Genomic DNA, 13,299 nt, shown 5'->3' on the forward strand with positions numbered 1-13,299 from the left:
ATAAAATTTCTCGTCTGTTTATATTAATGTATTTTTATTTATATATTTTCAAAATAATAACTTATTTAACAAAAATTCAAAAATAAATTATTATTCAAAAATAAATTATTATTTTGAAAATATATTTTTTTTGAAGAGTAGAAAAATATAGTTCTTTCAAATGAGTACTTTTTAAAGAGCGTCACAAGCATTCTGAGAAAACATTTTATTGTAAATGCTCCCAAATGTTGGATTAACCAATCAAAACAGAGAAATTCTTGTTCTTCCTGTTCTGATTAGCCAATCAAACGATTCGAAGCATAGGAAAGTACTCATCTGAAGGAACTAAATATTATATTTTTTTATATTATATTTTTCTACGCTTAAAAAGAATGTATTTTCAAAATAATAATTTATTTTTGAATTTTTGTTAAATAAGTTATTATTTTGAAAATATATAAATAAAAATACATTAATATAAACAGACGAGAAATTTTATAAGCGATTTATTAGCGATTATAAAATTACAAAATATGTAATTTAATTATAAAATTTAATTAAATTTAAAATTTTTATATAATATATAAATTAAATTTTTATATAAATTTTAAATAATTAAATCACATATTAATATAACATAATCGCTTATAAAATTTCTCGTCTCTGTTTATATTAATGTATTTTTATTTATATATTTTCAAAATAATAACTTATTTAACAAAAATTCAAAAATAAATTATTTTGAAAATATATTTTTTTTTAAGAATAGAAAAATATAATATTTAGTTCTTTCAGATGAGTAAACTTTTTAGGGAACGCCACAAGCATTCTGAGAAAACTAAGGCACTAAATATATGAGTATTCTATACTCCGCCATTTTTAATCCATCTTCCCACCCCATATAATCTCACTAACCTATCTACTATGGGTGCTTTCCATTTAGCAACACAAGTCGACACAAGTGTCATTCTATCTTTGTTTATTGTTATTCATTGAAAAAAGATAGAATGACGCTTGTGTCGACTTATGTCGCTAAATGGAAAGCACCATATAATCTCAGCTTAGCGACGAGGCGAGTGACACGAGAAACAAGGAGGGGGAATGGATTAAAAATGGCGGAGTATAGAATACCTGTATATTTAGTGCTCTAAGAAAACATTCTATTGTAAATGCTCCCAAATGTTGGATTAACCAATCAAAACAGAGAGATTCTTGTTCTTCCTGTTCTGATTAGCCAATCAAACGATTCGAAGCATTTGTAATTTCAAGAGCACACATATGGCACACGCCATCCTAAAATACAGAGTACACAGAATTTGGATCAAGGATTTTTATTAAAAGAAAAAAACAATAATAATAATAATTAACGAAGACAAAACATGCCGAAAGTACGACGAAGCAAAAAACCGCCTCCTGATGGCTGGGAGCTGATCGAACCAACTCTGGAAGAGTTGGAGCAAAAGATGCGCGAGGGTAAGTTTACTTCGTAAGGTTAATTATTTCAAAGTTTCAAGAGAAAAATGCTTTTCTTATTTTATCTTATTTAAGTTTCAAGAGAAAAATGCTTTTCTTATTTTCTTACTAAAAAGACATTCTTTAAAAATTTAATTTTCTCTTATTGCGTCAAAGATGGCCAAAAAAAAGGCACATTTATTATATTTAAAACAATAAATTCAATATGTAATATTAACGACACACCTTATTAATTTATTTATAAAATTAATAAACAAAAATTCTGGCTAGTTTCGATTACATTATTTCCAATGATCCTTTGATTAATTGACTAGTAATATTAAGATAATTTATTAATCTTAATTTATTTATTATATAAAACTGTTGATTAATTATGTTGGCTCTTATCGCCTATATTTATATGATTTGTCTTATAATCTTATTTTATTTCGTTGGCAGCCGAAACGGAGCCTCACGAAGGTAAAAGAAAGCAAGAATCTTTATGGCCAATATTTAAAATCCATCATCAGAAGTCTCGTTACATATACGATTTATTTTACAGGAGGAAAGCGATAAGTCGCGGTGAGTTGCATATATAGCATAATTTTGCCACTTGATTAATTAAAATATTCTCTCTGATTCTCCTGTTTCAATTTCAGAATTGTACGATTACTGCTTGAGTGAAAATATTGCGGACAGGAACCTAATCGCCAAGTGGAAGAAGGTCGGCTACGAAAACTTATGCTGCTTGCGATGCATTCAGACGAGAGACACTAATTTCGGTACAAACTGCATCTGCAGAGTGCCAAAGGGCAAACTGGAGGAGGGCCGAATAGTAGAATGCATACACTGCGGTTGCAGAGGATGTTCGGGTTGAATGTTTCCCTGTGCGTAAGGCACTTTCCCCTTTATTGTTACGTTACATTGCGTCTTGCGTAATAAAAATAATTCTTGTGTGTTTCACTTGAGCGTCAGACTCCATTTTTTGTACTCGGTAAATCGGGCGGCAAAGTATAGCGGCGTTTGCACGCGCCAATCATACGTCACGCATTTATTTTCAGATTCGATATTCACTCGCAATACGTGAGCGTCTTTGCGGAAGGCTGAGATCGTAATATTTGCACCGAAACGCATTTTTGGCAGGCGCATCAATTTCTCGTCGCCATCCATGAAGATCTTTCCACGAGATGTGATCATCAACGTTGCTGTTCTCTTTAAAGTGTCGTGACTGTCTCGTGGATTGTAAACTAACGCGATACCTTCGTCGTCATCTCCTTCTGGCGCAGCCTCTAAGAACTGTATTATAAGTATTGTAGGTAAATTACACATGAAAAAGCTGACAAACGTAAATAATAAAATTCTCTTGCATGTAATCACCTTGAATTCAATTATGTGATTCGCATCAAACTGGGGACCATGTGAAAACAATGTGCTTATAATATCTGTGAGTTTTACAGCTGTTTTACCATTATTAGTAATCATGTAATGCTTATTATCGAGTTCCCAGCCTGCAATTGTAAATGATTTTTTTATATTATTACATTAATGGTACATATTTCATATTAAACGCAAAACAATTTCCAAGATTATTATCATCTGTTAGTCCAAATTATATCAAAAAGTTTACACGATATCAAATTTATTATTTCTATACATCAGAGAAAAATTAAATGCCTTCTGTTTTATCGATAAAATGTCATATTTTATTTTTGTCCGAAATCTTTTTATCAGTTGCACAAAATAATAAATGCTCCTCCATTAAAGTATATACAGAAACAAAGTAGGAACCTCCTAATTTTATGTTAAAAATTTTTAAAAATTGAAAAATCGTAAAAAGACCATAACAATATTTGCTTAATATAAAAGTTTTGCAATATGTATAAAATAAGATAGATTCCCGCTAGAAATTGTATGAAGGAATACAGGATGTTTCAGACAAAAACATTTTCTTTATAAATTGGATGCGCTCTATCGAATGGTGATATTTTCAACTTCTGGCTCCGGCCGGAAATAGGCGATTCAGACCGGAAATGCATTTTTTTAAATGGAACCCCCTATTTTTCATTGCATATTCTTGTAGCTTACCTCGAGAGCTTTCCAAAACACTATAATAAATTATTTTTCCATGAAGTACTTTTCGAGTTATGAGGCTTGAAATCATTTCTTAATTTTACATAAACCATAAAATATCTTGTAAAATATTCATTTTTCGATTATCTTATCTTAATACTTTTATATACAAAATAATGAGAGGAATCAATTGGTGTAAAGAAAACACATACTTGTCTCTAAGAAAAAATATGTAATCAACAATTAACAATTCCATATTTAAAAAAAAAAACAACTGTATATTTTCTTTACACCAATTAATTTCTCTCATTATTTTGTATATAAAAGTATTAAGAAAAGATAATCGAAAAATGAATATTTTACAAGATATTTTATGGTTTATGTAAAATTAAGAAATGATTTCAAGTCTCATAACTCGAAAAGTACTCAATGAAAAAATACTTTATTATAGTGGTTTGAAAAGCTCTCGAGGTAAGCTACAGGAATATGCAATGAAAAATAGGGGGTTCCATTAAAAAAAAATGCATTTCCGGTCTGAATCGCCTATTTTCGGCCGGAACCAGAAGTTGAAAATATCACCATTCGATAGAGATATTCGCACCCGATTTATAAAGAAAATGTTTTTACTTTTTTTAAATAACCACTTCTCTAATTTTTAAATTGGTGGTACGGATGGTTTGAAACACCCTATATAAGTGATCTTTTAGAAATGAGTTTAAAAGCCTAATAAAAAAGATTTCGATTTATTTACCTCATATTAAACTCATTTCTACAAGTTCACTTATATTCCTTCATACAATCTCTAGCGGGAATCTATCTTATTTTGTACATACAAAGCAAATATTGTTAGGATTTGATCCTAGAAGCCGATAAAGAATGTAATTTTTCAATTTTTTAAAAATTTTTATCGGTATTATTTATCGATAAAACAAGACTTTGGCATTCTCTTAATACAGAATTTTAAATCTTTTCTTTGCATACATACTATATGGTGGTATAGAAGTCTTCGCAATATGATGTACACTTCTTGCTACATTGTCCGCTTGTATCCTGACCCTAAGCGTGACTGGCTGATTAACAGGTATATTTCTGACGAAGCAGAAAGTGTCGGGTCCTTTATACACCGTTTGGAATTCGCACAATGTCGGATCGAGAATTTTCCCGTTCGCCTTCTCTACGATAAATGTTTGCTCCTCAGCAGTGTATTCCGGATTAGTTATATGCCATTTAACGAATAAACCCGCCGGTCTCTCCTCGATGTTTGTTATTTGAACAGGTACTGTACGAGAAATACAGCCAAGCTTCGATATCTGCTCGATGATCTCCTCCTTACAGGAGTTTAATGGGCGATCGAAATTTATATTTGGAAGCTCCTCCGAGTACGGCACTGCCGGGATCCTTGATAATAATTTATACAATACTTAGAGTCAGGGTTGGCAAAAAACTTGTTTTTTTATTTTAAACAAAAAACATTGTTTATTTTGTTTAAAACAATGTTTTTCGTTTTATTTGTGGTTTTAAGTAAAGCGAAAAAAAACATATTTTGAACAAAAAAGCATGTTTTAAACAAGCAAAAAATTTAATAGCTTTGATCTGTATAAATATTTAAATTTTTCGCTAGCGTTAAACTGTGCATAACGTTGCCAAAATTGACAACACTATTAAAAATATAAATAATAAAATAAAAATAATAAGATGGGTATTATTCTAGAAGAATATTTATTTTTGGATATTAAATAACAATCAATACAATAAAGATTACTTGGAAGATATTGACTGACTTTACATTTTACATTTATCATTTTAAATTAATAGAACATAACTCATAGCAGGTCAGTAATTCTAAAAAAAAGTTCTAGTTAATAATATATAATAATATATAATACTTTGGTTCCTTTCCTATTCTTATTAAGTAACTCTCCTCATGCTTAACTCTCAACATAAATTATAAATAAAATAAAAATAAAAAACCTCATTCTTCTTTTTAAAAGAAGAACCTTTTTTTAAAATTACTGACCTGTTATGAGTTATGTACTATTTAAACTATTTACCAGGAGTGTAAGTTGAAGTTTGCCGGTTTTTTCGTTAAAAAAAACACATAATTTTCAGGGGAATCTCAAAATATTTTTATTCAAAGTATTGACCATTTGATTCTACACATTTCGTCCATCTTTCAGGCAAATTATGGATACCATTCCAAAAAAACTTTTTCTCTTTCGAGGAAAACCATTCGACGAGCCATTTTTCAACTTCTTCAAAATTGACGAAGTGCTGCTCTGCAAGTGAGTGCCCCATCAATGCGAAAAGGTGGAAGTCGGACGGGGCGAGGTCTGGAGAGTACGGCGGGTGCGATAATATTTCCCAATTAAGTGTTTTTAATGTGTCCTTTACGGATCTAGCGGTATGAGACGGCGCGTTGTCATGTTGCAAAATAACTTTGCCATGTCTTCGGGCCCATTCAGGTCGTTTTTCGATCAACGCATGATTCAAATTGATCATTTGTTGTCGGTAGCGATCCGTATTTACCGTTTCACCAGGTTTTAATAGTTCGTGGTACACCACACCATCCTGGTCCCACCAAACACAGAGCATTGTCTTACGGCCAAAGCGATTGGGCTTTGCAGTGGATGGGGCGGCTTCACCAGGTGAAAGCCATGATCTTTTTCGCTTCGGGTCAAAAAAAATCCACTTCTCGTCACCCGTGACAATCCGATGCAAAAAAGACTTCCTTTCGAACCGTTGAAGCAGCATTTCACAAATGGTTTTTCGATGTTCCATTTGCCTGTCGTTCAATGCGTGTGGCACCCATTTTCCATACTTCTGGATTTTTCCCAAGGCTTTTAAACGTTGGCAAATTGCTACTCGGGACACATTAAGTTTTTCTGCCAATATTTGTTGTGATTGGGTTGGGTCTTCATCCAACAACACCTGCAAATCCTCGTCTTCAAACCTTTTCGCTGCACCAGGATGTTCATTGTCTTTCAAATCGAAATCTCCACTTTTAAATTGACGAAACCATGTCTCACATGTTCTAATCACTGGAGCATGCTCACCATAAGTTTCTACTAGCAAACGATGTGCTTCAGCTGCTTTTTTCTTTTGATGAAATAATAAAAGCAACGAATGCCGCAAATGCTCTTTATTTGGAACGAAACTCGACATATTCATTGATATAAACGACTATGACGCTATTATTTTGACAGAATGAGACTTGGGTGTTTTTGGAGGTTAATGTCAATAGAAAACAATCGTGTATATAACAAATCATAGAAATGCCTACATCCTGCTAGCGACACCTACTGTAAAAACCGGCAAACTTCAATTTACACTCCTGGTATGTACTATTTATGTACTAATTTATTATTTATGTTTAATTTATTATTTTAATGTATTAAAATTATTTATTTTAATTTATTATTTATGTACTAATTTAAAATGCTAAAATGTAAAATGTAAAATCAGTCAATATTTTCGAAGTAATCTTTATTGTATTGATTGTTATTTAATATCCAAAAATAAATATTCTGCTAAAATAATATATCTTCCATCTTATAATTTTTATTTTATTATTTATATTTTTATATCTATATATTACATAAATATAGATAAAAAAACTAAAACACTAAAACAAAAACTTTTTTGCAACATACATATCTATTATTAGTTTTTGTTTGTTTTTGATTTTTTTTTTACAATTTCTTTTCCAAATAATTATATATTTTATTTGCGATATTTTAAACGGTTCTAAACAGTAGTTTAAAACAGTTTAAAACAAAAATGTTTAAAACATACCAATCTTGGTCGTGATATACTCACCTGCCTATATCATTACTAGCAGCAATTATTTTGGCGAATCTGTTTGCACTAAATCGATGTGGATGCTGCAGCATATTTTCACTTGTAGATATGATGTTTTGTGCGTTTTGTATCTGTGCTTCCACCTCCCTTCTACAAGCCCTCAGTGGTATTAAACTTTCAAGCTTGTGAATCTGTGTTTCCAATATCAACTCTTCGCGTCTCTTATTGATTTCATAGCACACATCATCTAACAAAGATTGAAATGTCCCGTCTATATCTTTTAACGTTTTCATCATACTATTTTCTATCTGATAAAACAATTTAATCATGTAATTATAATTATCAATAGAAGCAAATGGTAATTTTTATGAAATAAAAAAATCAAGATATTCTAAAAATATGTTTACCTGCTGATCAGCCTTATCAAGATCTTTCAATTGATAATCCAATTTTGTTATGTATTCTTGTACAGATTGTACAATGCCTTTGATATTCTCTTCTACATTTTGTGACAACACTTCTTTCTGTATGAAAGTACCTTCTGCATCAAGTTGTGCTATGTTTGTACCACAATTCTTATCGTTTTGTTCATATTGATTTAATTTTTTTAAAGTGTATGTTAATCTCGTCAGCAGCTCCTCCTTCTTTGTCTTTTCATTGCCATTATTAGATATCACAGAATTTTTGCCAGGATTTGGTATTAATGGCTTTATCATAAATCTCTCTAATAATTCATTATCGTTGTCAACTTGTTCTATTTCCGATTTATCTGACAGATTTTGATTGGTCAGTGCTTCCAAAATTTGTTCCATATCTGAAAAAGTATCCAATATGATTTAAATTAATATTAATAATTGCAAAATGTTCTTTGATACAAAATTCATGTACAGGGTGTTTCATTTTAATTTCTCCAGGCAAATATTTCGGAAAATAATGAAAAATCGAAAAAATGTTTCAGACAAAAGTTGTATGGTTTCTAGGGGGACATAAGATGGTGCCATTGATTTGACCTTGAAGAGTCATTTGAAGGTCACTTCAATTTTTTTAAATGGAACACCCTATATATTTTTGCACATTCTTGTAGCTCATCTCAAGAGCTTTCCAAAACACTATAATTAAGTTAGTTTTCATTAAGTATTTTCCGAATTATGAGGTTTGAAATTATTTCTTAGTTTTATATAAACCATATAAAATATCTTGTAAAATATTCATTTTCGATTATCTTATCTTAATACTTTTATGTACAAAATAATGAGAGGAATCAATTGGTGTAAAGAAAATACATAGTTATTTTTAAGAAAAAATATGTAATTTGCAGTTAACAATTACATATTTTTTCTTTGAAACAACTCTGTGTTCTTTACACCAATTGATTCCTCTCATTTTGTACATAAAAGTATTAAGATAAGATAATCGAAAAATGAATATTTTGCAAGATATTTTACGGTTTATGTAAAATTAAGAAATAATTTCAAGCCTCATAACTCGGCTAGTACTATTAAAGTACTTAATGAAAACTAACTTAATTATAGTGTTTTGGAAAGCTCTCGAGATGAGCTACAAGAATGTGCAAAAATATATAGGGTGTTCCATTTAAGAAATTCAAAATGACCTTCACGTAACCTTCATGTGACTCTTCAAGGTCAAACTAATAACACCATCTTATGTCCCCATAGAAACCATACAACTTTTGTCTAAAACATTTTTTCGATTTTTCATTATTTTCCGAAATATTTGCCTGGGGAAATTAAAATGAAACATCCTATATATATGTATATATATATATCCCATACAGCACAGAAATATTGTAGAATAATTTCATTGAAACATTGTAATATTGCAAATTGGTTCCAAAATTTTTTACGTCATTGCATCAACATTTCGTAAAAATTACATTAAATTTCCTATATCAATTATAGATATTGCTTTATTAAATTGTGCCAAGAATATTTTGCACAGTAATCACTAGTGTCAGCTTGAACTTCTTTCTCGGCGAAGGTCTGAGTTTGCTGATTGTTTAATATTAAATATCTCTTCAACCTGTTTTCTGAATAATTTGCTGAATGATCTTGCAATTTAGTGTAATCTATTTTTTTATTGTCGATTCGAACATTGTACTTGTTAGAATTCTTATTCGGCGTCAGCAACATGCCGTTCCAATAATCTTGATCATTATAATTATGCAAAGATGCTTGTGTACCAATTCCTATAATTTGCCAAGAATACTTTATGTTGCACATTTTGTACGCAGACTTATTGCCCTCTGCATCAACATCGTCCAACAAGTCTTGTAACAAACTGTACGACGTTTGTGTGCTCGTTCCAATAACTTGCCAGGAATATTTTATTTTGCAATCGTAAGGATTTCTGCTGTACCATCCCACATTCCTTACTTCACGTTCATTGTTATATTGATTTTCCCTCTGAGAGGGTGGCATCCAATTATCAGCTTCCCATGAATATTTGTCACGTATGATTTTATATGGATCCCATTTATAATTTTCTGTCATACATTGATCGTCTATTACTTTATGGCTTTTCTTATTAGCAAGAATTCCCAAAGTGTCTTGAATATTTTTTTCTAGCAAATTATCATTCTCATAATGTAACACATTTATTTCATATTCACTACTATTAGGCTGTAAATGATTTGATGCTAATCTGGATATCAATTTTTCCCTATTTTCAATGTTTGCAAATGCTTTCTTGTTCTCAAGCTTGAAACTGGACACTGACAGTATCGATACTGTGGAAACAGTATCTGTGAAATCGTGGAAGGATTGACTTTCTAATGATATAATTGATGATTTGTTCATGATATTGCTAATTGGTGTTTCTATCTTTGGCAAGCCTACAGACTTATCCTCATACTTTATCTGATTCTTCTTTTTAATTTGTGATAAATTGCACTTTCTTGATAGTTTTATCGATTTTGAACTTATCTCGTGCAAATTTTCGTCCTTTTTTGATGGTGGAAGCTTGGTATTAGGAAAGTGTAATGCGTTGCTTTTTTTCTTGCGGGACAATCTCTTCGACGGGCATGAATTTTCAAAAATATCTTGCAAAATACTCTTCTTCTTGATGCTTGGGGAATTTGTCTTTCCAGAAATAGTATATTTTGTACTCTGATTCCTGAGTTTCCCACAATTCAGTCTTTTCACCTACATAGTTTCAAGTTAAAAATTTAGAATAATTGAAATTTTAAGCAAGATCTTCGATATTTCTCAAGATAATTTGCGAAAATATACTTAATGAAAGAAAAAAAATATACATTTTTCAGAAAACATGTAGAGATATTTTGATTCACCTCAATTAAGTTTTCCAAAGGATTATATAATGTATGCGATGGTGTTTCTGAGAACAGCAATGCAGGATTATTTCTATAGTTTTGTGCCCTCAGAATCTCAAGTTTATTGTCTGGCAAAGGAATGTTAAAGCTGTGCTTGAGGGGTACAGTTTTCACAACAGGAATCATTACATCTTTGGTATGCAACATTACGTTTGGCATAATAATTCTTTTTCTCTGTGGATCAGTAACTTTTAAATGTCTGCTTGTTATCAGAACTTGATCACCCATGATGAATACTTTTCTATGGTAAAAAATATATTATAATATAATATAAATTTAATTATATTATAATATAATATAAATAATATATTATAATATAAATAAATTATAATATAAATAAATTATAATATAAATAAATATAATATAAATTTTATATTATATTATAATATAATATAAAAAATATATTATATCAAAGTATGTTTCAAATATAATAATTGTATCTTTTAAGTATATATATATTTAATATGGGCTTCTCTCACTATACATTCTTGTTATAACCTAGATAAAAATTCAAGACATTTAAATAAGAATTAAATGCAGGATGAAAAATATTTTTTTTTTCTATAAATTATTTGTATCCTATAATTTTCAAAATATATATAATATCGATGATAACAAGGCTTATTTAAAACAAAACTTAAAATCTTTTAGTGACACATTAATATTCCTTATTTAAATCATCGTATCAATATACGTATTATGTCAAAAAAATTATTGATTACGAAGAAAGAAAAATTTTATAAATTCACGATTCAAGATTCATACGAGAAAAAAAAATCGAAGAAAATATATGGGATACATATACATATATATATATATATACAGGTTTGATATACTCACAGAAATTTAGGAATTGGCTTGGAGATAATATAGAAAAAAAAACTTGGAGATCTGCGTGGCAAGAATAATATGCGAGAAAAATTTGGAAAGTGAATAATATTTTGCCCAAAAGGAAGATTATGACATTTGATGTGCACGCATAATTGCGAGTCTCCGCAGGCGGTCCATCTTGACTGAACTATTCTAAATATAACCAATCCTGGACATGATATCACGCGATATGAAATAGACAATCACTATCATTTATGAATTATGTGTCATTAATTATGTTTCATATTTTTTTTTATATATATAACTTATAGAAAAAAAAAATATATATATATATGTATCTTTTAAATATAATTTAAAATAATTTATTATAATTTATTAAAATAATTTATTATAATTATTATTTAAAATAATTTATTATAATTATAATATAAATAATATAATTATAAAAAGATAATATCTAAATATGTACAAATTTATTATATCATTAAATTATATCATTTACAAAATTTTATATATATATATATATATAAAATATATATATATTAAATCATCATTATATATATATATATATATATATATATATATATATATATAATGATGATTTAATTAAGGAATATTAATGTGTCATAAAATATATATAAAATTTTCTAAATGATATAATTTAATGATATAATAAATTTGTAATATATATTTTAGATATTATCTTTTTATAATTATATTATTTATATTCACTTTTTATATTTAGATACATTTTTTTGTATAATAATATAAAAAATATAAAAAAAGAATAAAAAACAGACCTATAGTATCTATAAATATAAAAAGTGAATATGTATGTGTGTATATAATATATACTTGGTGAAAAAAATCTCATTTCTTATAAAATTTTAGAAATTTTTCATAATTTAGATTTATGAAGAGTTTTAAAAAAATTTATCAGATTTATTCAATATTATTTTAGAAAATTATATAGAATAAAAAATCTCAATATTTAACATTTATACATTTTTAACATATGTATAAGAAATTCTAACAAAAAATTAATTTAAGATAAAAATGTGAAATACCTTCATTCCTTTTCTGAAGATTTTTAAAAAGTCTGTGCCAATTTATACAAAAAAAATCTTAAAATTTTCTGAGAAAGTAGAAAATCTGCAATTTTTCATAAAAAATTTTTGAATATATATATATATATATATATATATATATATATATATATTATATATATAGTAAAATTATAGACTATTTTATAAAAAAATTTGCAGATTTTCTATAACAATTCTAAAAGAAATCTCAGAAAATTTTAAGATTTTTCTATATAAATTAGCACAGATATATATGCATAAATATTAAGAAAGTAGATGAATAGTCTCCTAATTTACATAGATTTTTATATAGCATATATTCATATATTTATTGTACTGGAAAAATTATTAACGCTCACATTATTATATTTATATGATAAAGTACATTATAATCGTATTTATATATACAGTATTGTTTGAACATTATAATACAATCCGTTATCACACAATCCTCCCTATTAAATTAAAGGGATTAAATCAAAATGTAGAACACAGTAACTATACACAGGGAATAATAATAATAACAATAATAATAACAAGAAATAGCAGAAAAATTACAAGCTAATATTATAGTTTTTGATATTTTTCTTCAGGTAATTTTAGCTCGGCTAATTCATGATAAATATATTCATATTAATAATATAATTTTGTAGAGGGACTTCATTTAAAACTTTATCAAGATCTAAATTTTTTTATCACAAATGTTTGCAAATATATTCGCGTTATATTTAATAT

General features: G+C 28.3%; 2 protein-coding genes across 2 annotated transcripts; one reads left to right on the plus strand and one right to left on the minus strand.

Moving 5' to 3' along the window:
* The first annotated feature begins 1,241 nt into the window (after positions 1 to 1,241).
* Positions 1,242 to 2,684, plus strand: LOC105258991 (protein BUD31 homolog). Its single transcript, XM_011270645.3, has 4 exons — positions 1,242 to 1,452; positions 1,891 to 2,013; positions 2,091 to 2,318; positions 2,493 to 2,684. Exons 1-3 carry the CDS (start codon positions 1,359 to 1,361, stop codon positions 2,306 to 2,308), a joined length of 435 nt encoding a protein of 144 aa, XP_011268947.1. The 5' UTR covers positions 1,242 to 1,358; the 3' UTR covers positions 2,309 to 2,318; positions 2,493 to 2,684.
* Positions 1,965 to 11,717, minus strand: LOC105259002. Its single transcript, XM_025414178.1, is given in 8 exon segments — positions 1,965 to 2,727; positions 2,809 to 2,939; positions 4,487 to 4,899; positions 7,318 to 7,607; positions 7,707 to 8,124; positions 9,208 to 10,460; positions 10,607 to 10,889; positions 11,489 to 11,717. Coding segments are annotated over 7 exon segments (3,111 nt in total). The 5' UTR covers positions 10,877 to 10,889; positions 11,489 to 11,717; the 3' UTR covers positions 1,965 to 2,391.
* Positions 11,718 to 13,299: the final 1,582 nt, after the last annotated feature.

The sequence above is a fragment of the Camponotus floridanus genome, unplaced genomic scaffold (assembly GCF_003227725.1).
Source record: "Camponotus floridanus strain SB8 unplaced genomic scaffold, Cflo_v7.5 scaffold79, whole genome shotgun sequence".
Classification (NCBI taxonomy): domain Eukaryota; kingdom Metazoa; phylum Arthropoda; class Insecta; order Hymenoptera; family Formicidae; genus Camponotus; species Camponotus floridanus.

Bases quoted from the DNA above. Each gene is read 5' to 3' on its own strand.
- LOC105258991 (XM_011270645.3), top strand. From the start codon at position 1,359: ATGCCGAAAGTACGACGAAGCAAAAAACCGCCTCCTGATGGCTGGGAG. The intron at 1,453-1,890 runs GTAAGTTTACTT...TTTCGTTGGCAG, and splicing joins GGAGCAAAAGATGCGCGAGG to CCGAAACGGAGCCTCACGAA. The intron at 2,014-2,090 runs GTGAGTTGCATA...TTTCAATTTCAG, and splicing joins GAGGAAAGCGATAAGTCGCG to AATTGTACGATTACTGCTTG.